Source organism: Trachurus trachurus (assembly GCF_905171665.1).
Source record: "Trachurus trachurus genome assembly, chromosome: 15".
NCBI classification, from domain to species: domain Eukaryota; kingdom Metazoa; phylum Chordata; class Actinopteri; order Carangiformes; family Carangidae; genus Trachurus; species Trachurus trachurus.
Genome location: NC_139906.1, coordinates 18,318,218 through 18,344,529, shown reverse-complemented (window position 1 = coordinate 18,344,529; position 26,312 = coordinate 18,318,218). Strand labels below are relative to the sequence as shown.

Below are 26,312 nucleotides of genomic sequence, written 5' to 3'. Positions count from 1 at the left end.
CAGAGTGGTTTTCTTGTGGGAAAACACCATGAGCACACAGATTTTCTGCTCCGGGGGTTTCCTTCCTGTTGGTTCCAAACCAGAGACCGGTCAATAGCTTCAGAGGATTACTCAGCATTGGAAAGTCTAGTCTCACCAGCAGGTTGGCCACTCCCAGGCTCCACTCACCAAACGCCAGCTCAGTATTTGCCGGCATGATCCACCAGAGTGTGCTGAGTCTCAGGGTCAACCAGGCCGTCACAAGGGGGGAAACCACTGCAACTCAATCTCAGCATAATATCACATGAGCTCATGTCATTTCATTGCGTGATGTTTCGCTTTCAATATTATGTTGTGTGTAAAAAATATATACATATAGAATATAATGATGTAAAATTCAGATTTAATCACAGCGCATGAGTAAACTTACTTTCCATTTCTGGATTGAAGCTTAATGGAAACTTCAAGTAAAGAACAAAACAAACACTTTAACTTCAACGTTTATTGACTTAAACTTGTTACCCAAGCAAGTGTCTGTCAGCATCTTCAGCTTACACTGAATTGGAGGTACAATAATTAATGAAATGGAAATTTGCATTATGTCATTGATTTGAATCTTTACCACACCATTGTCAAATTCAGTTTCATTCTTATACAAATGACTTTAAACAAAAGGAACAGCTATTGACTATAATTGACCACACTGGTCTGCCGTCAGCAATCGGCCTTGTTTTTACTTAATTCTGAATAAAATAGTGCCACACAGCACTGTGCTCGGGCTTTTTGGAGCCTCTAAGAGCATGAAAACACTGAGGCTCTTGTTCCTTGATGCAAAGCAGGCTGCCACTGAGGACAAACATGATAAAACTTGTTAGAGTGGAGCGAACTAAGATCTTCCTGCTCTACACATAGATAGACAGCAGATTCAACTCTGCATTTCTAATAACTCCCAGCTGTTTGTGCAGGAAAAGCACTGCAGTAGCTATTCTTACCTTGTTCATTGCAGCACTATCTCGTGTCTATTTGGGTGATGAAGTGGAAAGACCAGGGAGCAGTGTAATGCATTACTTCAGGTCCTGTTGAATGTACCATCAACATTATGTGTTTCAGTAGACTAAAATATGTACTTGTCGTGCATCCAGAAAACTCCATGTTCTCTGGTTATGCCCTAAGCTACCCACACACGATCCAGACCCGCAACACTTTGGAAGAAGGTTGCACTGATTACAATTATTTTCCTTTTTGGACTGTCAGATGGGCTGTCTGCTGTGCTATTTCATGCTCTCCTTATCTGCTTCTCTTTCCATGGTAATTGAGGATGGCAGTAGGCCAGTGAAAGTCCGGAGTGAGTGAGTGAGTGAGGGGGGGCGCGGTGAAGGACAGAAACAGAGGAGACAGAGAGAGAGCTGCTGGAAAGGGCAGGCTTTCATTCAGCAAAGAAACATGTGCACTTCTCCCCATATTCAGTGTCTGTAAACCTGAGGCTGTGAACAGTATTGATCACTGGCTCTCAATGAGAGGATTAACAGGGATTCACACAAGGGCTTGGACGCTTACCGGTAACTTTTTATGTTTACTTGTGGGTGTTTTCTTGTGAGGCAGCATGCTGTATTTCTGAAATCAACTTTTTTTTTGTATGTTTTGCAGATTTAGTTCATGCATGCAAGTTGCAACTGTCATGTGTTTTTAACTATGAGACAGCTACGGTCCAGAGGGCTGTTTTTTTTTTTTTATTCAATTTTCAGTGCTGCACATGTTATAATTTGCAGATTAGCAGTAGTTTAGCACTGTTTCAACATTTTCTTCGGTGTCCTCTCCTTCGTGCTGCAGAAGTTGCATATTGAAGACATTAAGCTCAGTTATCAGTCCCTTGTTTGTGCTACTTTCATGAAAAGAATGAATGGAATCATCGCAAGAATTTTCCTGGCTATTCCACTTGTCGTAAATGGATATTTCTTACATATTTCCTGCACGTTGGATAGCGGCACCACAGCTTTGCATGCACAGTGCTCATGCAGGTTTTTAAAGATGTGAAAAATTGCATGCACACGAAGAACAACAATCTTTGTGACTAGAGAAGACAATATCAGGCACCCGAAAGTGAACATGTTGGCTGGAAAGTGATAATACCTGTGTGATTTAATGTTTTACAAGACATTATTTAACTTTGTGGATTAGTTGAACAGATTTCTATGGTGGGGCTTGGCTTTCCCTTGTTGCTTCAAGAATTTGGCAGCAATAAATCCCCCCCCGATCTTGGCAACTGCTGTTCACGCTGAACAGCAGTTGTTGTTTCTGGAATGGAACAACTTCCTTTTGCCAAATTTACAACAGATAACTATAACTTAAACGGTTCATTTGGAGTTGAAGCCTGCTGTTGCATTACATAAACTACAGGTACAAAGCAAATAGAAAAGCCTGTTAGTTTGTTTTTTGCTTCTGGGCTCAATAATTCACATGATTGAACTTGTTAAGCACAAAATCTGTGGTCTGACACTGTGATTAAAATCTGGGTGATGAGTCAAAGTCGCCCACCCTGAACAAGCAAAATTTTATCTGGTGAAATATGAGATATCATTTGCTCCGCAGCTTCCTTGTCAGCACATCCAGCTGGATCTAAACCACCACTAAACCAAGTCTCAAACATTAAATCTTGCTAATTCTGCAGAGCATTGCCAGACAAACAGCAGGCTCAAGTCACAGTTACTGTCATGTTGTAGATATTTCCACAATAAGTTTGCGTAGTTAAATATTCTACATACCAACCAAGTGTCCAAGTGTCTGAGCAGCTGCAATAAAAAAAATAGGGATCACTGGGGTCTGGTGCTAACCTACAACACCAGTGCACCTGCTAATTCCACTACATTATGCATGCATTCCAGCTCTGAGCATTATAGCACGGCACGTGTAATGTTGCGAGTTTATTCCTGGATGGAGGCTGCTTCCCTTCATCACGACTACATGTGTTTGGTCACTGTCCACAGCCGGAATTTCACTGTCTGATGGTGTAAATGAATTCCATGTGGCCTGAGCAGAGGTGTAGAAATACTCAGTTTGGGGAAAGTCAGTTGAGGGGAAAGTCATTCTGCCTAGACGCTGCCAATGAGGGGGTTTTCCAGCAGCCTCCTCCAGCTCTCTAGTGGGGAAAAATTCTGAGGGGAATGGCTTCCAGCTTAACGCCTCCTTCGACTGTGTTACTTCAACGCTGAATTTACACGGTGGAAAAATGCAGTCATGTTAAAGAGTGTGACCCCGTCTTTGGCTGCATAGAAATAAAAGCATTTGGGAGGCCAAAGGTTACATCCTGGCCACTGTTTTGCTGACCTTCGCATGCCGCAATCAGACTCATCCCTGAATAAGGTGTACGGTCAGTTCCTTCCTATCAAATTCCTTCCACAAGCCTTGTTTTGTATGTATATCTGGTCCTCATTTGTGACTGCTTCCTTTTAGGATGTCAGCAGTTTCTTTCTTACATGTGCTGGAAAATACAGTAAAAGATAATTAAATAGCACAGCAACAAAAACAACATGCGATCAGATGTCTGCTCTCTGCTGACGTGCAACTCTCCAGCTGCAAATGCAAATGAGAAACTCATCGTCATCTTCCCTGGTTCTTCATGTCCCCCTTCATCTCTGACTCCATCAGCATGAACATAATAACCATCATTACACTCCATTACAATGTTACATTTGTTTGTAGCAGAATTGAATGATATTAACGTTCAGATATAAACTTGCAAAATGCAGTAAGTAGCATGTATGTAATATGCTATTGTTTTGTACTTTACATTACCTAATGTTAAAGGACAAACATTTTGCATTTTGTCTTGTGTTGCACGTTTATTCATTCAAATCCAAGTGGGATTTGTTTGCCATTTCTGAGATGGTGGTCATTTGACCGTTTAGATTTGGTTAGTCAACCTCCTGTGTTCAGATAAACAAAACCAATCTTACAGCCAACTTGGAGTTAAATGCGAATAAGCTAATATAATATTTTTGCTTAAAGCAGGTGGGCCTGTACTTTTTCCAATGAACGCACTCTTAGTCTGGTTTAGTAGCATGCTAACATTTGTGTTTGAATCAAGCACAGGCACAAATTGAAAGTAATTAAGATGCAACTCATATAACTGTACCAACTTGGATGTATTGTAGGGATGACTAAACTGTGGTGGCGTTGGTGGAGCGAAAAGTTGCATCCAGTCTCTTAGCAACAGTCAATGGCGGTTTCCTTTAACTATGACCACTACAACATGTTTTGGCAGCTACATTATGAGAAAGGCACTAAACTTGACAGATGGTGGTGCTGGTGCCAAATCAGGGGAGGACTCACATGGCTTATTTTTAAGTGCACTGATAAACAACCCATTTTGCCATTTGGGTGTGAACTTGTTATCAGGTTACCTTATCAAGATATTTTACAGAATACCATCATCACAGGACATGGTTATCTTGACATATCAGCTCTTGTGTTTTGAAATCTGTGGAGGTGTAGCTGAGGCATTTCAACAGTCAACCACACAGACAGCACGGATGTTTTTGTGCAGGTGCAGAGTGGGCAGCCTCAGGGCTGAGTACAGAGAAATCATTATAGATTGAATTAAAAATAACAAGAGAAAAAACAGAATGGTTCTAAAGCAAAACATGAGCACTAACACGGCTGTTTCAGCAGAACCGTCTCCATGGATGAATGGAGGAAAAAAATGGCAGAAAACCAAAAGACATTAATCATATGTACAAACTGTTTAGCAGCTAACATCTTCCCAAAATGTCAGTTTCCAATATGTCCAGACATGCCAGTGTTTTGAAACATTTTGCCAGGGTGTAAAATAATCTTACTCCAAGTAATGACACCCCTGGTGACATAACAAACTGTAAGTGCTTCAGCAGCATGTCACAGTAACTGGCTAAAATTACTTCATGTGCTGATGGGAAGGAAGGTATTACAATTGGTTTTATCCATGAGGGAGGAAAAGTGTAGGAGTGAAGCTTTTCTGGGCAGGCCTGTTGCCTTTGGGCCAAGGGTGGGCAGAGAGTGACAAATGGCAGCAGATTTGAGGAAACAGCTCATAATCCCACAGGAAACAGTGAGCACTGTTTCAAGGGTAGTTGTGGTCAGAGGTTCAGTGACTTGTTTATTTAGTAAAGCTGACAGTGCCATGTGAGGATGTGGTAGATGAGGCTTGAAAGGAAAATGCTTAGGTGTACCGAGGCAGCCGAGGCTACAGTATGTACTGTATGCCGCCAGACTGGAAAGATAGAGTGCACCGCATGGAGGATGGATGCAGAGTTTTGAGTATAATTTAGTGGTTAGAGAGTGAATTAAGGATTTGTGTATAGCAGTGTCTGTGGCAGCAGTGGGAGGTAGGAAGTGAGTACAAGGGAAAGCAAACATTGGCAAATGGGATTTGCACTTGAGACCCGCAGTGACATTTAACCACATTCAGGTTAGAGGGTTGATGAGTGCTAACCGTCTCTTTAAGAGGCACTCAAATTGCATGGTGTGCTGTATGGTTTCCCTTTGCGGTTTAGTACTATAAGAAAGATTATGAACCATATATCAGTGTGAAGACTTGTCCTGAATCATGTCTTAATATCCTCCCATTACACATCAACTCTACCCACAAGTAAATGAATAGCATTTAACTTTGGATTTAAAGTTGCACTTATCAGTATTTTATAAATAAAGTTAATCGAGGAAGGTGAATGTGTAATGTAAATGATCAGTTGACCCTGCAGGTGTGTTTTAGCATCTTTTACCTCATTGTTTTGGTTGTAGAGTTACTGTAGCAGTTAGCTATTGAACATAGTGCAACTTAAGAGCTAAAAGGCTCTCAGGAGCTGGAAGAGAACAAAAACGGGATAAACAAAGAGTGAAAACTGAAGCACTTTTTTGTTGCTCTACCTGTTCATTAAACCTCAATAATAACAGTTTTTGATCAGATTTAAATTGTTCCGTATCGTTCTCAATTATGTTGACATTTAGCTGCACCATTTAGCTTCAGGAAATACTTACTTCCTTAACTGCTAACTAGACAACAACAAAAAAAACAACCAAAAACTAAAAAAAGAACCAAAGAATAACAAAAGTCACATACACAGCATTTGAAAATGGGTCATAACACATGCTTACAATGTGAATGTATGCATGAATTCCTGCTGTCATGCTTGAGTCATGTGTATTCTTACAAAGCTGAATCAGATCACCTTCATCTAACCCCAGGTTGACCTTTGGTGCATCATTCAGAGAGACAACTTGATCTCATTGCACAAAGGCTGCTAATTTGCATGTATTGGCAAGAATCCGTTGCAGAGTCTGGCAGCATAGCCAAGAACTTTGTCACAGGTAGCCTATCAACCACCCATTATTTGATCACTTGTGTGTTAAACTGCTGGCAGATGGGTAGTTTTGTGTTGTTGTTGTAGAGTTCTGAGCTTTAAGTCTATGGTGAAGTTAGGAGCCAAAACAAATGGCAATCAAACATCTCAGTAATGGAAAAAAACAAAACAAAAAACACTAGTCTTGGACATTAACTTCTGTCAAGGCAAAAATAACTCTGGGACCACATGTCACAATTGCTTGCATTGTCCTTTTCTTTTTCCCTGCAATACAAAGCATGTTTTTCCCTTTCCCCTTAGGTGCACAATTGGAACTTGGTACTGCTGCATAATGGGTTACAAAGCGACATCCATGCATTGTGTCTTGAGATGCCTGTGCTTCATGCTTCTCCATTTGTTTAGTGCAGCGCAAGATGAAGACATAAGAAGTAAGAGTGCTTCTGTCTTCATTTTCTCACACCTTGTTTTGCTTTTTGTCCATAAATTAAAAACTGCCATATGCATACAACTGGCAAAGGTGATTTCATGTACTGTAAATTAATTTGATTCAACATATTCCACCAAACTAGACTGTTAATTATTGCAGCCATTATAATACACTGCTAATTGTTTATTTCCTGTCTGCCTCAGGTTGTAGGACAGCGCCATGTGATCTGGTCTTTATTCTAGATGGCTCATGGAGTGTTGAAGATGTCAATTTTGAATTAGTAAAGCGATGGCTTGTCAATATAACGACAAGCTTCAACATCGGAACGAAGTTTACACAGGTTGGAGTCGTCCAATACAGTGATGACCCTGTTTTAGAAATACCTCTGGGGAAGCACTCCTCTACTAAAGACCTCATCAAAGCGATGGAGTCCATTGAGTACATGGGGGGAAACACAAACACAGGCACGGCCATTAAGTTTGCTACAGACAAACTGTTTGGCCTCTCCGAGCGTGGCCCACAAGGCATTTCCAGAATCGCTGTTGTCCTCACTGATGGGAAGTCTCAAGATGAGGTTTTGAAAGCAGCAGAGGCAGCAAGGAAAAAAGGAGTAATTGTGTTTGCAATTGGTGTTGGGTCAGAGACAGAACCGTCCCAGTTGGGGGCTATTGCGAACAAACCATTTTCAACTTATGTCTTCTCTGTCGAGGACTACAAAGCTATTTCCAGGATCATACAGGTCATACGACAGAAGCTGTGTGAAGGTAAGTAACTGCTGTTTTTTTTTCAACTCAGATATCAAATATCGCTGTCTTGACTGCATCAGTGGCATCTTTTCAAGCCCACACTATTCCATTGGTCATTCTGCCTCCAATCTTTCCAATCTCCCCAGTCTTGGTCTGTTTCACTGTTCACTGTTTTCTCTTGCAGAGACTGTTTGCCCATCAAGAATTCCCGTGGATTCCCGTGATGAGAAGGGTTTTGATATTCTGTTGCATTTGAATTTGGCCAAAAAAGCAAAGAGGACACAAGGGGCATATTACGGCTCTAAGGCCTATGAAGTGACATCTCGAGTTGACTTGAGCACAACTACACGGTAGTCATCTATACTTTTACTGTGTCATCAACAACATCGTCATCAGTACAGGCATAATTCACTTTGCTTAACATTTGTCCATCCAGGACCCTGTTTCCCGACGGCCTTCCTCCATCCTACGTCTTCGTTTCCACGCTGAGGTACAAAGGATCTGTAATGATTGAGGAGTGGGACCTGTGGAGAGTGCAGACACGCGATGGAAAACCGCAGATGGCGGTAACTCTAAATGGACTGGATCGCACCGTCTCTTTCACTACAACCAGCGACTCACCAAGTGGAACGCAGACGGTTACATTTTCTCAACAGACAGCCAGGGTAACGCAACTCACAACATGTTACAAATTCTGAGTTATATCAAGACACTACAAAGATGCATTATGGAAATGTACAGTAGGGCCCAACATTTCTGGAACTTAGCTCATACTACAAGATACAAGTTATAAATATCTCTTTAACTACTGCTTCAATGTGGACCATCAATGAGCCAATATTAGATTGTGAGTCAATATTAAATCAAGGCAACACATGCAACAGTCAAGCAAAAACACACTCCCACTGCATGACACAGGTAATTAATGTCAAGTATATTTCAGCAGGAAAGCTGCTCCCACTGGGATAAAACAGTTGCCTGTTCTCTTCATTATTTTATACAACTCTGGCAGAAACAGATTAAAATCAACCTCTAGGATTTAAGCATCAGTCAGACGTAATCTTTTTTATGTAATCAATAAACTCTAATCCTACACACCCTTTTCCTTTCAGTGTTTCTGTTTTATTGTTTGTATTTTGTCTTTATCGGAACATTTCCAGGGTGTACCATTGTACTAACAACTACCATTTCCTACTCTTTCTCAATGACTAAAGAAGCTGTTTGACGAGAAATGGCACCAGCTGCGGCTGCTGGTCACGGAGGAGGATGTTACTCTTTATGTTGATGACCTGGAAATAGAAACCCTATCCCTGGAGCCCCCTGTTGGCATCTTCATCAATGGAAAAACCCAGATTGGAAAATATGTGAACAAGGAAACAACAGTGCCAGTAAGTCTATCTGCATCATCATAAACTGCATGTTGTTTGGTCCCCAGAGAGGTAACCCAGCACTGCGTCAACTTGAGTATACACTCAGATTTAATGAGTAGCTGATATATGGTTCAAAAGGCATCACACAGCACTGCACGGTTTATTGCTGCCTCCTCAGAGACATGCTAAACCCTGTGGATAATAAATCTTTGGCAAAAAAGAGCCCTTTTTCTCCACAAGGGCTTATTAATCTTTGTTTTATTTGTCTCATTTGGCATCATTTTCGGCAAAAACGCTGTATTTGTAATAAATCATAATTGTGCTGTGTTGTAATTTGCTCTGCAGAAGGCTGGATGGTGTGAACTCTGAGCTTTGAAATAAATGCATCCCTGCAAACATAATATAACATTGTTATACTGTATAATGACACAGCTTTGGTAAAATTCTACACAATACATCCTTTTATTCTAACTGTCAGTATGATGTATTATGAAACAATAGCACAGACCTACTCCTAAAATACCTCAAACACATATGTAAGCAATTAGGGAACTTTGGCATCGTTTCATTTGTGGCATTAATGATGATGAATGAAATAATGTAAAATAAATTCAAATCAAAGAATGAAACCCCTGGTTCATCTGGTGGTGGCGAGGGTCAGTGCAGAAAGTCTTTTATTTTAAATGAACAAAATAAAGAATATAATTCATTCATGACAGACACTTCTATATCATGTGTCAGCCATCATTTTAGCAGTGAATATTAACATGAATGCAGCTTGGCAGGAAATGTTATTGTTATTGTTATTGTGTGTACTGACCCACAAAGCCAATGTACTTATGTAAGACAAATACATCTATAACTGCAAACAGATTGTTGTAACTGGACCCCTTAAAGTACACCGTGATTAGACCACAACGCAGTTTTAAACAACACAACAGACATTCTTATCATGTAAGCCACTATCAACAAAATGTCAACTACATTATTTCAGATTGACAGTCATGCACTGGTAGTGTTTTCATACAGCTGGAAATAATAGAAATCACATGTGATAATCATCTCTCTGCTCACGTGGTAACTGAAGTGAAACGCTTGACGTGCTGGAGCCATGTCTTTTACCACCAACATCGACCAAATACCAAATATCGGTGGATGGTGCAAAACACTCCCAACCACTGAGGGAGGTCTGGCAACGTGTAGCTATTCAATGCCCAGTGAGGGCACTTATCTCTCCTTTAACAGTTAAATAATAGCTATTTCAATTCATTAGTGGCCAATCACTGGACTAAATGTTGCAAAATTACCCCAGTATTACATGTTTGTTTGTTTTGTAAGCTTGTTTCGTGTCTCGAGAGGAGGATGTGAATTCCACAAGATGTTCCTCTTCTTCTTCTTCTTCTTCTTTCCAATGTGTTTTAGTTTGAAATTCAGAAACTTCGTATCTACTGTGACCCCGAGCAGAATAACAGAGAGACTGCATGTGAAATACCTGGAGTTGTAAGTACAAGAGACTGCTTGGCTCTTTGCTCAATTTCATTTTTTCTTTTTTTTTAGTTTCAGTCCAAAAGCAACAAAGATGACTTCTTCTCACCTACTTCACACCTTATCCAGCTCCATCTGTTTCTGCTCCGCTGTGGTGCAGCCATTCCTTTCATCATCACTTACCTCCACACCTCATACGGCAGGGCATGAAATCACGCTTTCTTGCTTTATATTTCACCAGTACAGTACACCGTAGTGTTCTGCGGTGAAGGTGTAAACTCGGCATATTCATTTTTATGTCGCATCTGTTTATGCATAAAACAATTTGCTGGAGGAGGAGAAGGAGGAGGAGGACCACATGGCTCCGCTTCAAACATATTGCGCTCAGTATTTTTCTTTTTTTTTCTTTTCCCCTCTGTCTGCTGGCAAAAAATGTGTTTGTGAAGCAGTGGCCCATTGTTATGTTGGCCTGGAAATTGCTCTAACCACAAAAGCTTTGCCAAATTACTGTTTTTAATGTGAAGCTGTTGGATAAAAATATCAAAGAGACAAGATGAGGAGCCTAAAATGACAAAAGCTCGCCAGGCGCTGGTGCTTCTCTCCACTCTCTCTGTTCGTTTCAATGGTTTATTTGTTATGGAATCTCCAAGTTCAAGTTATCAATTTCTGTATGAAGTTAAGTATCAGACTTCTCTCTGGCAGAATCTCACATATTCATCACTCATATCCAAGTGCAAGATCATTAATTACAGAGTGGAGCAGGCTAAATATGCCATCTGCCTTTTCTGTTATTACAGCCCTTAAAATCTGTGTTTTTGTTTCCTTCTGTTTATGTAACTTTTTCTGAAATCTGATTTTAGAAAATGAGCTTTTCATGGTCTTTTTTAAAAGTGAAATAATCAAGAAAGCAATTTATCTGTAGAATATTATGAAAAAATGAAAATTGCACACTAGTTATGTTTGTTCCTTACAGTGCTCCAACAGTCCTGATTACACTGAACCTACTCAAGAACCGTGTGTTTGTCCTCCTGGACCCCCTGGACTTCAAGGAATGAAGGTCAGCTGGTCTCTTTCCTCTCCTTATTTGTCCTATGGCATGTTGTTGTTTTATGTATCTCAAAAGAAAACAGTGCCACTCTGAAAAGCACATTTCAGAACATGAACCTCACACACTTGGATCTCAGACAGTAGAGCTTGTCCCTGCTTCAGCAAACCCTCACTGCTCAGACAACTGGTTAAATATTTACTTTAAACAGTGGAGGTCTGTTGAGATTGAATAAGAGAAAAATTGCTTAATCTTTAACAGTGTCAGTTTGTGTGTAAACTGGAGAATGACAAAGAGACCGAATGGCTTCTGTTTGGGCGTTAGCGCACACACTCTATCTCTCCTACAGTTTCGCTCTGAGGGGATCTCTGCTGAATTCTCCAGCGATGTCTAAACCCTGCTTCCCTGTGTCAGATAATTATGTGATGAGCAAATGAGGTTGCAATTTACCAATAGGTCAAATCCCACTGTCATTACAGCCTGTAAACACACACTCCCTTCACGCTGTGTGGGAGGTTTCAGAACCTTTTATCTCTTAAATAAACACGTACCTGCCGAAAGTGTACAGTTTAACAAATTATCCAATGCAACAAATAGCCTCTTTTCTCTACTTAGCCAAATTGAGGCTTTCCATTGCGAGTGAGTCACAATTATTCTCGCAAGATCCTGTTGTACTGTACTGCTCGCTGGAAACAAACCAGACCACTGCTCAAGATAAACACCAACTAGAATGGAAAATTACCAAACTAAGGAATAAGCCCTGCATCTCCGTTCTTTATTGATCACAGGGCATCAAGCAAATAATAGCAGCCCCGGTCATAAAAAACCTTTACACAAGGACCTCAGAGAGATATAACCTTAGCAACAAAACTTCATAAAACCTACATGGTTTCAGGCATGTTTGTGTTTATAAGGTCAATGCTATGCTTTTACTACATTTACTAATAGATCCAAAATGCTGGTCTGTTGCTGGCTCACAGATGTTCCACAGAGTGCCCAAGAGTATCTTACATGAGATGGTTTATAGATAAATAAATCAACACTCTATGCTTGAGAAAGCACGCCGTTACCAAAGATGCTTAAATGGATTTATTCATGCTGCTGCAATGCAAGTTTTTTGAGTAACACATGACTGAGTGACCTTGTTGCTGTTTCTATAGGGAGAACAAGGAAACACGGGCAAACCTGGTCAGCCTGGACCTGCTGGTGCTGATGGTAAGCCTGTGAGTACTACATAGTTCAATATGCAAACATACAGTACATAACTGCCAACAGCAACGTCACAGCAGCATCCGCAGTCGCCCATTTGAATTAACGTAGCCATTAGGTCACGACAATTTCTGCTTGTTAACTGTATGTGGTTAGGGCTACATCCGAGCGCTCAGACACAGTGGTGAATATGCCTGTTTGCTTATTTTTCCAAAGGGTAAATACAAAAACATGTCTGATTATAAGTATAGTGACAGCACAGTGGTGATTTTGTGTGATTAAAACCAACCAAAAGTAAACCACATGTTCTATAGCTTGATCTTGAAAAAAGGGCAGAGACAGAATCCAGCACAGCAGCCCAGACTCACTCAGACAATGTGCACACAGCTGGATTCAAATGTTTAACAAAGACTGTGTTTCTCCCATACTATTTTGGTTTTATTTAAGGGTATCCCTGGCGTTAGGGGGAGTGGAGGGCTGCCGGGTCCACCAGGTGTAGAGGTAAAAGAAAAAAAAAAAAAGAAGATGAAGAAAAAACTCACTTATTCTACCTGAACATTCAATTCAGCATCAGTGATAGAAAATGTAATGCTGGTTTCTTTTGTTACCTCCGCCAGGGGCCACGTGGGTCAGACGGGTACAAAGGAGAGCAAGGGAGGCCCGGTGTTTCGGTAAGAAGGTCAAAAAACACATAAGGGTGTTTCATTGTCATTGTGTAGCACTAATTTGTGACATAGTGAAAAGCAATTTTGTAATACTATACCTGTATTTCCAGGGTGAGAGGGGTATGCCTGGATTACAAGGACCGCCTGGACCACCAGGAGAGAAGGTGCTGATATTCATTTCTCAAATGTGCCTCTTCACAATAAGACTGTACTGTGTCTTTGTCTCGATGATCCTGCCTTAGAAGCTCATTTTCTCCAGAATATCCTCTAAGGGAGAGATTGTATGTACTGACCGACGCTGAAAGAAAGCAATCGTTAAAAAGTACAAAACACACACTGAATTTTCAAGGTTTATCCTCTCGTTTTTTTATGAGATCAAATGTAGGATTAACAGGAAATCCCTGCTAGACACATCAACGTGAGCCATTTGAACATTTTTGCATCAATCACTCCAGAAACCATATGTTATAAATATAAAGCCCGATCCCTTGGGAGAGTCAAAAATACAACCCCTACACTGTGGGACGAGAACGCTGTGCAGGGAGAGCATGAGGGCCGTCAGAGACTTTTTAAAACTGTTCATATTTCCTGACTTTTGTTCTGCCCTCAGTTTCCTCAGTGAGCTCAAACACTTTCTCTGCTGCTTTTATAGGGAACCACAGGTGTCTCTTTTCCCTTGTTGCCCTGTGTTTTTTTCCACTCACAAGCATCTAGTCTTTGCCTTCCGATAGTGTTAAGATCTAAACTGGAGGTGCCAGGAAGAGATGAATCAATGCTAGTGTCATGTGAATCGATAATGTAAATCAAAGTGACGTCAGATCCCAGAAAGTCACACCCCCACACAGTGAGGACTGTATGTCCCTGATCTGCATCTGTCAGTTAGAAATAAAACTTTGCAATCCAGGGAGGCCTGGCTGCAGTGTACATCATCTGCTCCAATGTTCCCTGATATCATTAAGGAGAAGGAATACTTTATGTATCAACAGATCCAAACAAAATGTGATTTAGTTCTCTTTTACCAGATAAAAATCTGACAGCGCAAGTCTAGATCGCAGCCAAACAAAGCCAAAGTATTAAGATGGTAGGAAATCAACGCACAAGTCAGCTGGATAAGTCACACAAGCAGTTATTGACGCTGTGTGTTAGCAGCAGCTGTCATGATATGTATACTAACCTGAGCCACGACGAGGACATAACACCTGTGAGCCGAAATGCGTCAGTACAAATCCAAACAAAAGTGGAGTGAGCTGAGGCTCTTTAGAGCTTTTTCTCATCGCATCTGAGCAGCATTAGCCACAATAATACCTCATTACTGTGAGGTACAGTGAAGTAATGCATGCTGTCCAGATTGCATCACCCCTGTCATATCGTCCTACCTTGTAATCAGTGCGACCACAGGATGACCCCCTGCCAGTTGGCTGAGGTGCAGAGCAGTTCAAGCAGTTAATGTCATGTCAAAAATGGTCTCAGCTGGCTGCAGACACGTGTCTGCACCTGGAGCGGATCCTCCTGTACCATCTGTCCCATTATTAGAGTTTCACTCACAGGTCCAGGATGTATCAATTTAAGGTTTTATTTGTGTTTGGACTGTCCACACAACTGTCTTTGATTCAGTCAAATGCTTTTGGTTTTGTCTGTATAAAAACACAAAGAGAGAGACCACAATGGAAGGCTGAGTTTCTAAAGATCAGGTGGATTTACTGTATTTCTTCCCCCCATTTCCAGTTACAGTTAACACATAAAAGGATTGCAGCTTTTATTAGGTCTATCAAAGAGTTCTTTTTAAATCCGATAATTAGACATCTAATTAGTGTAATGGTCTGAGGCTTGAATGATGAGATGAGTGTCTAGAAGGGGCACCGAAAGTGATTTTCCATCACCAGCATGGCAAAAAAAGAAGAAAAAAAAGAACAGCTGCCAAAATGAGTTACAGCACAGATTTGGAAAAAGCCTTGACCGAATTATTTCAATGAAAAGGTAAAACAGACACCATGTAGTAGTGACATTTCACTGCAAACTCACTGAATTCAGTTGAATGACCAAGAGAGCATTAAATATCCCCCAAAACATGCCTCAGTCACATTAAACTAGCACATCTGATCCAAAAATAACTTGACTAAAAGCAGTAAATGCAATAATAAAACCAGCCTTTGCATGTCTGAGAAAACAGGAAATACATATGAAACAGTGAAGAGGTCTGGCGTCTTTGGCACCTTCATAGTTCAGACTTCAGCTTTACATTATTCTTCAAGGCTGCCAAGTGAAAATGCGTCACAATTTTCAGTCTTGGCAACTGAATTTCCCTCAAGTCTGGTGCCAAAAGGTGTTTGCCTGCCTGAAGAGCCAGGCAGCTAAAGAGCCTCCATTCAACAGCAAACAGTCTCTGAAGATCAAGATGTCTTTAACAAGCAGGAAGCCACTTCTCCTACAGTTAGAGGGAATCCTCGTCTTGTCGAAAATCAGATTTTCTTTGGATACAAACTTACAAACTACAACATCTCAAATTATTCCCATATTAAGACCACCAAAGGGTGTAGCCTCATTTTCCTGGCACAGACTCTAGAGAATGGAAACTTGAGATCTCTGCTAAATTAAGTCAGAAGTACATAATTCAAGATCACAAGAGGAAGAAAGACTGTCAGACACTTCGCCAAAAAACTGGCAGTTGTTTGTGTGTTCACAGTCTGTGATACTTAATCGTGACCACAACCATTCATCACCTTTGACGGAACATCTTATAGCTAATTTTGTGGGCATCCAGTCTGTCAATCTGTGCTATTGATCTCTGTCGTTTAGTACCTCTGCCAAGGAGGTTATGTTTTGTCAGCAATATTACTCAGAAATGACTGAAGAACTCACAATAATTTGGTGCAGATCTGCATCATTTACTATAAATTAGATTTTTTGTTTTTCTCTAGTCTGGTGTATGTTGTTTGTTTGACACTGACTCTTTAGGAGGTCTGTTCTCTCTCAGTGACATTAGTCACTTTTATTGTCTGCATTCATTTAGACAGAAATCAATGTTAGTTGGAGCTTGGGGAGTGTACAGTACAGTACATGCCGGTTAGAGGCTCTTATCTCTACAGACATAAACAGTTAGGGTCCATATTTGTGTTTTTACTGCCCTGGCTGCAGCACTTGCCAGTCAGTGGCACCTTGAGCCTCAATGCCCCCTCTACAACTTCCAATCCCAATCCCAAACAAAAGCCTCTGTGACGGCCAGATTTGTGCTATGCAGCTATCTCCTTACTGACCACAAAGCCCTTTTACATACAAAATATCCTGTTTATACAAAATGACATCACTTCCAAAACCAGTCAGCCAGTAGTAAACATTGTCGTCTGGTTGTATGCTGAATAATGATGTATCCCCTCTTAAGCCTGATTAGCATACATTTGAATACTGGGATGAAAACCCAGAGGAAAACACATTATGTAATGTCCCACTGTGTTCCAACAATCACTCCGCCTTTATTACTCAGAAGATTTGATAAAACAGTGACGCAGCAACTTAAGTTTACGCAATGTTCAACAAACACTCAACATGTACTTCTAGGTCAACCAGAATGACACAGTGAAACAAGTCACTCCCTTAGGTTTCAGTGGAAATGGTTTAATTGATTGTCTCTCTCAGAAAAACAACTGCTGACTCATGCCAAACACTGACTGCATATCTACGACCATGTGTGGGTTTCACAATGGGACTATTAAGTGTTCACATCCCACAACTTGCACTCCGTGATCCCCTGTTTTGCTTGCTTCACATATTTGAAATGTGAATGACAGATAATTGGCACATCTAATGATCATTTCAATCTTGTAACTTTTCTCAGGGCTCTTTTGGATCGCCAGGAACTACAGGGTTACCAGGGACAACTGGCCAAGTGGTAAGGCTGCCGACACAACAGTTCTGTCTCTGAACATGACACAGAAAACGGATCAACTTTAACTTGCATGATGTGATATATCCAGGGAGAAAAAGGAAGCATGGGACCTCCTGGGCTGCCTGGTTATCAAGGAAAACCTGTATGTATCAAATAAATCAGAATCAAATCCAGATCTGTTGTGCTGTTATAAGTCAGTGTCAACACCCTTTTCTCTGATTTTAGGGCCTACCTGGCAGAGATGGAAAGGACGGATTTCCGGGTGGACCTGGTCAAAAGGTCTAGTGTTTTGACAGCACTGTAAAGTTACATCATGAAGCTCGTTCAGGGATTTGGAGAATAATAGAAGCACGAGATTGGCTGCAGAGTGCAGAGTCTTAAAAGACTTAACTGTTCCCAAAAATCATACTGTTGATGTTGTTGGCAACCACGCATATTGAGTCATACAGTGCTGCTGTCCCCTTTGTTTTTACAAGCTCCATTTGACAATTTTAGCAAACATCAAAGATCGAAGATGTCTTCTTAATAAATCCAGCATGACATGTAAAATTATGTTTATGTGTCAAATTAAGGCCTCGTTACTAGAAATTCAGATGAAAATGTACTGTATTAATAATATTTTTATTTCTCTGATGTATTAAGGGAGAAGCTGGGGCCAGTGGCATTCCTGGTGCCGATGGAAGAGCAGGCCATCCTGTGAGTCGTAACACAAATATTACTCAGTGTACATGTTTGGTGTTTTGTAGGTTGCTACTGCTGTTATTGCTATCTTGCAATTTACCCCTTGGACCCCTAGACGTTCAGGATTTGATGCAAAATGTGATGCAAATTGTGCATGGATGACATATGAAAAAGTCTGTCATGTCGGTTTAAGGTTTAAACTTGTCACCCAAACATTTTAAAACAAGAGAAGTGGAGCTTTATATGTGTGTGTGGTCCTTTATATTACGGTTCATGGAGTTTGTCACACACAAACGCAATAAATTGTGGCTGACATGAATTAATCTAACAGAACTGTAAAATAGATACATAATGTTTTTACCATAGCAAGACTGTGTGTTAACATATTGTCAGCAGTGGAGAGAGTACCCCTTAACAGCCAGTAAATTAGGGGTATTTCCCCTGTAGTTCATCCTAGGATAACCCTGTTATGTAACAAGCAGACTCAGGCCATAATCTTAGGCAGTGAAAGTAACTCATCGAGGGAATGCTGCGGCTCTCTGGCAAATCTGTTTTAGGAAGAAAGTGTTTCAACTGGGCAGCCACCCCGCTGATCATGATTATAAGTGTCATCCAAAAGTTTGAGATGGGTCTACAGAAGATGAGTCAGTTGCTCCACAAGGCTGTAAGCCATTTCCCCCACAACCAGAACAATAGAGTTAGCGATGTATCCAGGGAGACAGGATTAGTACTGTACTTCCTCAAGTTAAAACAAGATGAAGTTAGCACTCCCAGTGTGGGCCCCAGCGTGAGGATTTCTTTACCTATAGGTTGAAATGCAAGTGTCTGGGTGGCTCTATCTATATCCCCGTCTCTCAGCTTGACTGTCTAATGCATTCACTGTGCACATATGTTTCTCAAACTTTTGTGTGAGACAACCGCTAAGCATCTGCAAGCGTTTATCTCTGAAGAAAACAGCTAAAACAAAAAAAAAGAAACTAAAGAGTCTTCCCAGGGCACTTTTGCTGCGCATGTTGAACCAAATAAACTTTCAATGTATTAAATTTATTCTCTAAATCAGTATCTGCTGTTATACTTTTTTTCCCCCCACAAGTGCAATTTAAATAGCAACTATGTTTTGTCTTATTGTGTCTAGCTGAAAGAAAGAAAACAACTGCAACAGCCCACTTGGAGCCTATATATTTCATCACATGCAGATTAAACATTAGACAGGGCTCCACTCATGCACAATGATGCAAGTTTAGTCTGAGAAATGAATTCAAATATTCTTTTTTTTTATTGCAGTGATTATATTTACAAAATATAACTGGTGAGTGTTAGCTGTTGGCAGACATGTTCTGCTGCACCAGGACCAGTTCATTTGATTGCTTTTATTGAGCAACTGGCTTCAGTGGTTATTGACACAATGAAGTAATTATTTCAGAACTGTGAAAGGAAGTAAACTGGAACGTGTGTTTAGTACCAGTTTAGAAACATTACTCAAGAAAAATTAGGAACATAACTAAGGACCGAATTGACAGGGGTCTTGAAACTGCCGATCAGCATTAGTTAACCTGTTTCCTTGCTGTCAGGGATTACCTGGATCACCTGGAACTGCAGGCCTGGATGGACAAAAGGTAACAAACTCCAAACTGATGTGCAAAAAAAAAAACTGATCAGTGGTCTATTTTACTCATTCTCTGTGACAACATTTGGTTGATACGATTCTCATTTAAGGGGGAAGTTGGTTCTCCTGGACCAAGAGGATTCACAGGATCATCTGGACCGCCCGTAAGTTGACAGCTGCCGGACTGTTTACGCACTTCACATCAGACTGTTGATACTGAATCTAAGGGGTTTCTTCTTGCCTCTCTCCTTCAGGGTGAAGTTGGTTTACCTGGTGAACCCGGCTCAAAAGGACTAATTGGACCCAAGGTAATCATGACCGTATTGTTAGTAATACAAAGTTACAATGCCACAAAAGCGAGTAAAAGTAATGACTTGAGTTTCATTTTACCAGCTGACATCAAAAAGTTTTAATACAGTCTTTAAAAAAAGGATAAACTGTTCACTAAATATAATGTGAATTCATCCCTACATCCCCGGGGCGGTGAGCGCGCTGGATCAAACTGTGACCTAGAAAATCTAACACTGCAGATCGACAAGCTGCAGGCCAAGCCATGTTATGATTTAAATTCAGTCTAAGCAGTCAACCAGCAGCCAAGCCTTACGTCGTCCAGCGCATATGGCACAGTCTCATTAGTTTGGATGAGATTAAATCTTTGCTGCCCTCTTGAAATGCAAAGAAAAGCAGCTTGGGTCAGCAGCATTATATGTTTTGTTTGGTCACTGTTTTTCTGAAATACACTTTAGAACAAGTAACGACCTCTTGGCCACACTGGCAGCGCTAAATTAAGCGATGATCCGATCTTACTGCTTTCGTCAGTGGAATTTTAGTGGAAATGTAAGCAGTCTGGGCTTGTCTGGTCTGGACGTTCTGTCTCCTAATCACTTTTCATTAGCTGATCTGCCTTTAACAAGCCAATGTGTATTGGTAAATGGCACACAAGTGAAAACCTAGTTTATGGACAGGCAGGCAAAGACTTTGATTTTATGGCTGAGCTTCAGCCTGCAATTACTGAGGCTTGTTCAACTGGAAAAGAAAGCATTCGACTAGACACAATTAAACATCAAACTGCCATATCCAAAAACCTCATGAAGGTATGCTGGAGTTCCTGCACGCATCAAGGAAAATGAATTATGATAAGAAAGTGAAAATACCAACTGCGCTGCGGTCAGTGATTTGAAGTAGATTGGATGTTGTTTCATTGTATGTTCTCTGTAACACAAGACATGTTTTATTTCTCAATCCAGGGGAGTAAGGGGGGAAGTGGAAGTCCAGGTACACGAGGAACGCCAGGGTCCACGGTATGTTTCTGTTTAAAGTATCTAACATGAACCAGGTGGATTTATGTCTGACTTCAAATACTGTAAAATGCATTGAATCGATTAAGGTGTGAGCGAATAAATATGTCCATAATGCTATTGCTTTTTTTTTTTCATGATCGGTTTTTGAATAAATGCCTTTAAAGGGAAGTTCCGGGGAGCCAGGAAGTGCAGGTCAGCCTGGGCACCCGGGCATGCCAGGCCTGAAGGGCAGCAAGGTTGGTCTGCTGTGATTTTATTCTTTCTGACCATGTTGTGACATTATTGTCATTTCTCTTTTCCTTTTCATCCAGTGGAAACCTTGATGTGATTAAACCTGTGATTATAATGATAGTTCATCATTTGCCGCTGTTTGCTGGTCATGGTCAACCCAGTCAGACAGTTTACAGTATGTCCATTGAAATTCTAGTTGTAATAATGCCTCTGCTTCCATACCAGCAAACACCTAACGTTACTATCACTTTTTTGGGTAGTAATTGTCATCTAAGCTACTTTTTTTCACATTTCATTTGGTCATTGACAAAAGATGTTAAAATAAGTCAAACATCTTTACTGCGATAGAGCGAAGAAGGATGTGTTCTAGCAATGTATTTTTTTCTCTCTGTTATGTGGAACTTTTCCTGCTATAAAACATCTATAAAATTATGAATCATGTCTTTGTTTTTGTTTTTTACCAGGGACAAAGGGGAAATCCAGGGGAAAGAGGAGAGATGGTAAGACTAGAAAAACCTTTAGACAATGCAGTGAGCCTGTTGACCTCTGTGCTCCTATTATGAAATAACAACTGATATTGACAGGCTGCGAGAACATCCTCAGCCTAATATAAAAAATGAGTGTCACTTGGATCAAAACATACTTTTGTCATAAAAAGTTGTTCCCACTGGAGCTTCATATCAAATAATTTTTGTAAACTTGTATTCAATGCTGTCTGCAGTGGTGAATCCCGATTAGTGGAGGAATATATTACACTGTCTTAATTCATCTAATATAGAAATCACTATATTCCAATGGAAACAAAGCCTCATTTATCATGTATTGGGTTTGGAAAATTATTATGTGTCAGCTATATTTTGTCTTTTGGAAGTACAACTGGATGCTTTGCTGTGACTTCCATCATGGTTTTCTCCATTACAACACACTGGATTAATTTCATGTCATGAAAACAAAATCAGCTCTGGAATGCAACAGGGAGGTTCAATCATATTTATGTAATCAAATCTAATGGCTTTTAACGTGCTGCGTTTAAACCACATTAGCACCCATAAATAATTCTATAAATAACATCTGTAATCTTGAATTGAGATTTGAATCTTCAGTGCAACACTTGATGCTGCACTTCCACTATAGACTGATGTGTGGAACATTACGTAATTTCATGGGTTTTTGTGACTGTGCCCTTTATGTTTTTAATCATCAGGGATTGAGAAGTGAAAAAGGAGAGCCAGGACGACCAGGCAATCACGTGAGTTTCTTTTGTTCAGCTTTGTAGTCTGCTGATTGACAATATAACAAAATACATTTTGAGGAAAAAAAGGCAATTTCTGCTTTTCTTTGAAGATGTATCTGATTAAAGACATTGAGAGATGAATTTGGAAATGTTGGTGTCTTATGGTTGATACTTATATATTTATAAATGCATTACCTCCACCTATTTTTCTGTTGAAAACCAGTATGCCTTAAAACTGGTGAACATTAAAATAAAAGGAATTAATTGGAAAAGTAAGCCATGGTCCAGGGAACAAATAGTTTGAGTGTCTTGAGAGTTGATAGTGCCACCATGTGGCCATTTACAAAACACTATAAACATTTTTTCACTTAAAACTTCTGAGTTATGAAACTGAAGAGCAAAACTCTTGTTTTCCTCGATCCCTCGGTCCAGAACTGTACTTTACCCAAAGAAGCTACATACAGTGTCTGTGATCTATATGTTGATCTTCTCCTATCTAAATGCAAATGTTTTTTCTCTTTTTTTTATCATGTCAATGAAAGGTATCCAAGATTTGCTAAATGTGGTTGTAGTCATTTGGTGAATACACTCCTTCATTGTTCTGCCAAGTTCTTCAGTCATAAATTCCCATCATTCTTGAACACGTGGTGCAACATGGTCCCGTTTCAATGTGATCCTGCAGAAATCCAGTGCTGTCTAGCCTACAGGTGGTGCTACAGCAACATGATGACTAATAGCTGGTCTTAACTCAGCAGTCATAATTATGACTCTTTTTAAATTAAAAATATTTACTACAATATTTATGCCATATACAGTATTTCCATTTTTAGAATATTATTGTAAGATCACCACAAATGCCTGTTATTGTGTGTTTTGATTAAGATCTAAATGTCATTTATGGTTGAGGATTGTTTCTTTCTACTGCAGTTTTTAATGACAGATCCTGACTTTGATTGACAGGGCTCCACTGGTCCAATGGGACTAAAGGGAGAGGTATGTTAAGCTGATTACATTAATTACTCTACCTCCATCTTACCTGAATTATCCCATGCACTGCCAACACTGGGCTTGTATTTTTGCCAGAAAGGGACAACAGGGGACCCGGGGCAGAGAGGTCAAGAGGGTCAAGCAGGACGGCCTGGACAGCCCGGTCAATCAGGCCCACCTGGCCCTAGGGGGCTTCAGGGGGACAATGGTCTACCTGGCCCACCCGGACCTGAAGGAAGATCTGTATGCATGATACGTGTTGTGTAAACAGTATTACTGTTGATCTTGTATTTTATTGTGATGTTTTATCTGAGATTGACAGTAATTGCACAGACATTTACTGTAGAACCATGTGATCCATTACTTTGTTCCAGGCAAGTGAAATGTCAGACAGTCACATTCGGCAAATTTGCAGAGACATTCTTCAGAGTGAGTATCATCAAAGACAGACTGATGATTTGTTTCTCTGTCTTTGATTCACCGCACACATCTGAAATCTTGTCATTGTCCATCACCCTAGCTGAGCTGCCTTTATTGTTGCTGAGCAACCAGCAGAGTGGCTGCACCAGGTGCCAAACCCGGTCTGGATCTCCTGGTCCTCCTGGTTTACCTGGGTCCCAGGGACTCCGGGGTCTTCCTGGACTTTCTGGATCCAGGGGACAGCCAGGCCACCCGGGTCGACCAGGGCACCCTGGCATGCACGGGCTCAAAGGTAAAGTCAGTGTCATGTTCACAGTGTGTTATTTAAACTACTTTATGGGATGCTCTCACAAGGACACTTGCATTTTCAGGAGAACCAGGTTTTGAGGGTGAGAAGGGGAGTCCTGGTCGAAGTGTGACTGGAGAACCAGGGCTGCCTGGACCTCCAGGTAAATTAAGAGGCTTCTTATTCGTTTTCACCAATTATTTAATTTATTATTGATTTTGTTTACGGAAAACCACGTTGGAGCTATAGTTTGACAAGGTTTTCATATTAATATCAGTCCTGTGTACAACTGATTTTATGCTGGCGTATTACTTTTATCTCCTCAGGTCCAATGGGTCCCCAGGGGTACAGTAAATCAGGTCCTCCAGGTAAGCCTGGAACCCCTGGTGTAAACGGAGTAGAGGGTAAAAATGGTAGTCCTGGCATCCCTGGCCAGCCCGGGGTGTGTGATCCATCCATGTGCTATGGTAGCATGATGAGGCGGGATCCTTACAGCAAAGGGCCAATCTATTGATGTAATGCAGCACCCCTGCAGGCACCAGTCTAGAGCTGATGTGGAACAAACAGTCATTCTCAGGAAGATCTCATCTTTACAGTTGTCTCTGTCGTGGAAACAAAACGGACCTCTTCTAACAGCTTGTATGTGATCTCAGACAGTCAACAGAACTAGATCCTATCACCTTTTCTCTATTGGTATTCTGTATTATTATTCAGATGTGTTTGAACATGCTTTGAGGTTTTAATGGGGATAGAATTAACAATTGGCCCCATGTAATACCTCTAGTATCAACACCTTGAACTTTCCCTCTGGGCAAACAGCTGGTACATTTTTCCATGTTGCCCCCTGGTTTTGCTTCGTTGCATGTTGCTGTCTAGATTTTCACAGCACATTGAGTGGGTGCTACATCTTACATTACAAAACACAACTTCTATCATCTATTAACTCCAATTTCAGTGATTTCACCATATCTGATGTCAGAAATTGGCACATTTCAGCACAAAACTGTGAGTTTGATTTCCCATAGCTGATTACGAGCTGCTGTAAGCCTGCGTTCCTGAAGCATCCAGTTAGACTGTTAAGCACTTAACTGTTTATGAAAAGCTTTTACAACAGCGTGTCATTCAAGGTAAATTACCCCCTCCCCCTGAGTCCATTCATGTGTCATTTTATTCCAATTAAAAAGAAAATTGTCAAAAAGTTTTGCTATCTGAGAACATGCTGACATTTTACTTTGAATTTTTGTCATTTATGTTCCTGAAGCTTACCTTTCATTACTGTAGCAGGTATTTTATTGTTATTTATGAAAGAGTCACAGCTGTGTATTTCAGCAGTGACATGTCTTAAGCATCATTTGTAATTTTATTTTGTGACTGATGGTGACTTTTTAAATGAAAAGTTCTCTTTGTTTCCTTTGTTTTTTTTGTTTTGTTTTTTACTAGAATTAAAACATCTTAATGATTTGTGAACCTAGTTTGTCCTCTGCTTTCGGTTTTAAGCTTCTGCTTTATTTCAAGACTGTCACATCATCAGTTTCAACTCTCTCTTGGAAATTATGGGGTGTGGTGGTTTTGTGTTTGTGTATGAGTGTGGTGGCTGTGGAACAAAAAGGAGAGAGAGAGAGAGAGAGAGAGATCATCACCTGGGTCTTCCACTAAGGACAGCGCATTAGGAAACTTGGATACCACTACAGAAAGTTTGTGTGGGCGGTGTGTGTGTGTGTGTGTGTGTGTGTGTGTGTGTGTGTGTGTGTGTGTGTGTGTGTGTGTGTGAGTGTGTGAGTGTGTGTGTGTGTGTGTGTGTGTGTGTGTGTGTCTTTTAGAGAGAGACTTCAATTAAGTGTTTGTGCACTAGATGGCGCCATGTGGTCACACAACATGTCCTGGAGTCAATTTACCTTTGTGGGAGCTTCATTTTTCCACTTTGGACAGCAGCCACCCATCACATGGAAACCTCTGATTATTTATGATTTTAATTATCCCAGTGCACTTGAACACACTGTTTACTTCAGGTTCCTCTGAGAATGGAGCTCTCTACGTCAAACCTATTTGCCTTAAATTAACTTTTCTGTGCTCAAAGTAAGTTCTTTGGTCTTCTGGGAGTTTATGTAATTATGAAGATGGAAATTGTTATTGGATTAAGAGACCTGTAGTGGGTCTATTGATTTGACAACCATCCTTATCTATCTGGGGTTTTATCTTTTTTTAATCTCCTCTCTTCTCTGATGGGATTTTACAGTGTAAACAGAACCACTTATTTGTTGGTGTAAATTAATAAAAAAAAATATATTTTGCAGCACCCCAGTGGAGCCCTGTGCAGCATATGAACACAGGGTCCTTGTTGTTGTTCCCTGAACGCAGCGGAGCTCTTTCCCCATAAACACAGCAGACTTCAATAAGTTGAGGTGATTAAAAGGCTCTGTCA

At 40.6% G+C, this 26,312-nt stretch overlaps 1 protein-coding gene across 3 annotated transcripts; it reads left to right on the top strand.

Annotated features, from left to right (window-relative positions):
* Window positions 1–1,402: 1,402 nt before the first annotated feature.
* On the top strand, window positions 1,403–25,186 carry col21a1 (collagen, type XXI, alpha 1). 3 transcript variants are annotated; one of them, XM_083988040.1, is made up of 29 exons: window positions 1,403–1,538; window positions 6,615–6,742; window positions 6,945–7,505; window positions 7,672–7,837; window positions 7,924–8,152; window positions 8,702–8,875; window positions 10,280–10,357; window positions 11,316–11,399; window positions 12,548–12,610; window positions 13,044–13,097; window positions 13,214–13,267; window positions 13,372–13,425; window positions 17,094–17,147; window positions 17,233–17,286; window positions 17,370–17,423; window positions 17,787–17,840; window positions 19,397–19,441; window positions 19,542–19,595; window positions 19,686–19,739; window positions 20,679–20,732; window positions 20,897–20,968; window positions 21,428–21,463; window positions 22,168–22,212; window positions 23,158–23,190; window positions 23,281–23,427; window positions 23,559–23,613; window positions 23,705–23,896; window positions 23,976–24,053; window positions 24,217–25,186. In XM_083988040.1, exons 2-29 carry the CDS (start codon window positions 6,646–6,648, stop codon window positions 24,402–24,404), a joined length of 2,883 nt encoding a protein of 960 aa, XP_083844166.1. In that variant the 5' UTR covers window positions 1,403–1,538; window positions 6,615–6,645; the 3' UTR covers window positions 24,405–25,186. The 3 variants fall into 3 exon arrangements, 2 of the variants coding, with proteins under 2 accessions (XP_083844166.1, XP_083844167.1); XR_014595970.1 differs by lacking the exon at window positions 24,217–25,186 and having other exon boundaries at window positions 23,285–23,427; window positions 23,976–24,033; XM_083988041.1 differs by lacking the exon at window positions 6,615–6,742 and having other exon boundaries at window positions 1,409–1,538.
* The last annotated feature ends 1,126 nt before the right edge of the window (window positions 25,187–26,312 follow it).

Bases quoted from the DNA above. Each gene is read 5' to 3' on its own strand.
- col21a1 (XM_083988040.1), top strand. From the start codon at position 6,646: ATGGGTTACAAAGCGACATCCATGCATTGTGTCTTGAGATGCCTGTGC. The intron at 13,426-17,093 runs GTGCTGATATTC...AACTTTTCTCAG, and splicing joins CTGGACCACCAGGAGAGAAG to GGCTCTTTTGGATCGCCAGG. The intron at 21,464-22,167 runs GTAAGACTAGAA...TTTAATCATCAG, and splicing joins CAGGGGAAAGAGGAGAGATG to GGATTGAGAAGTGAAAAAGG.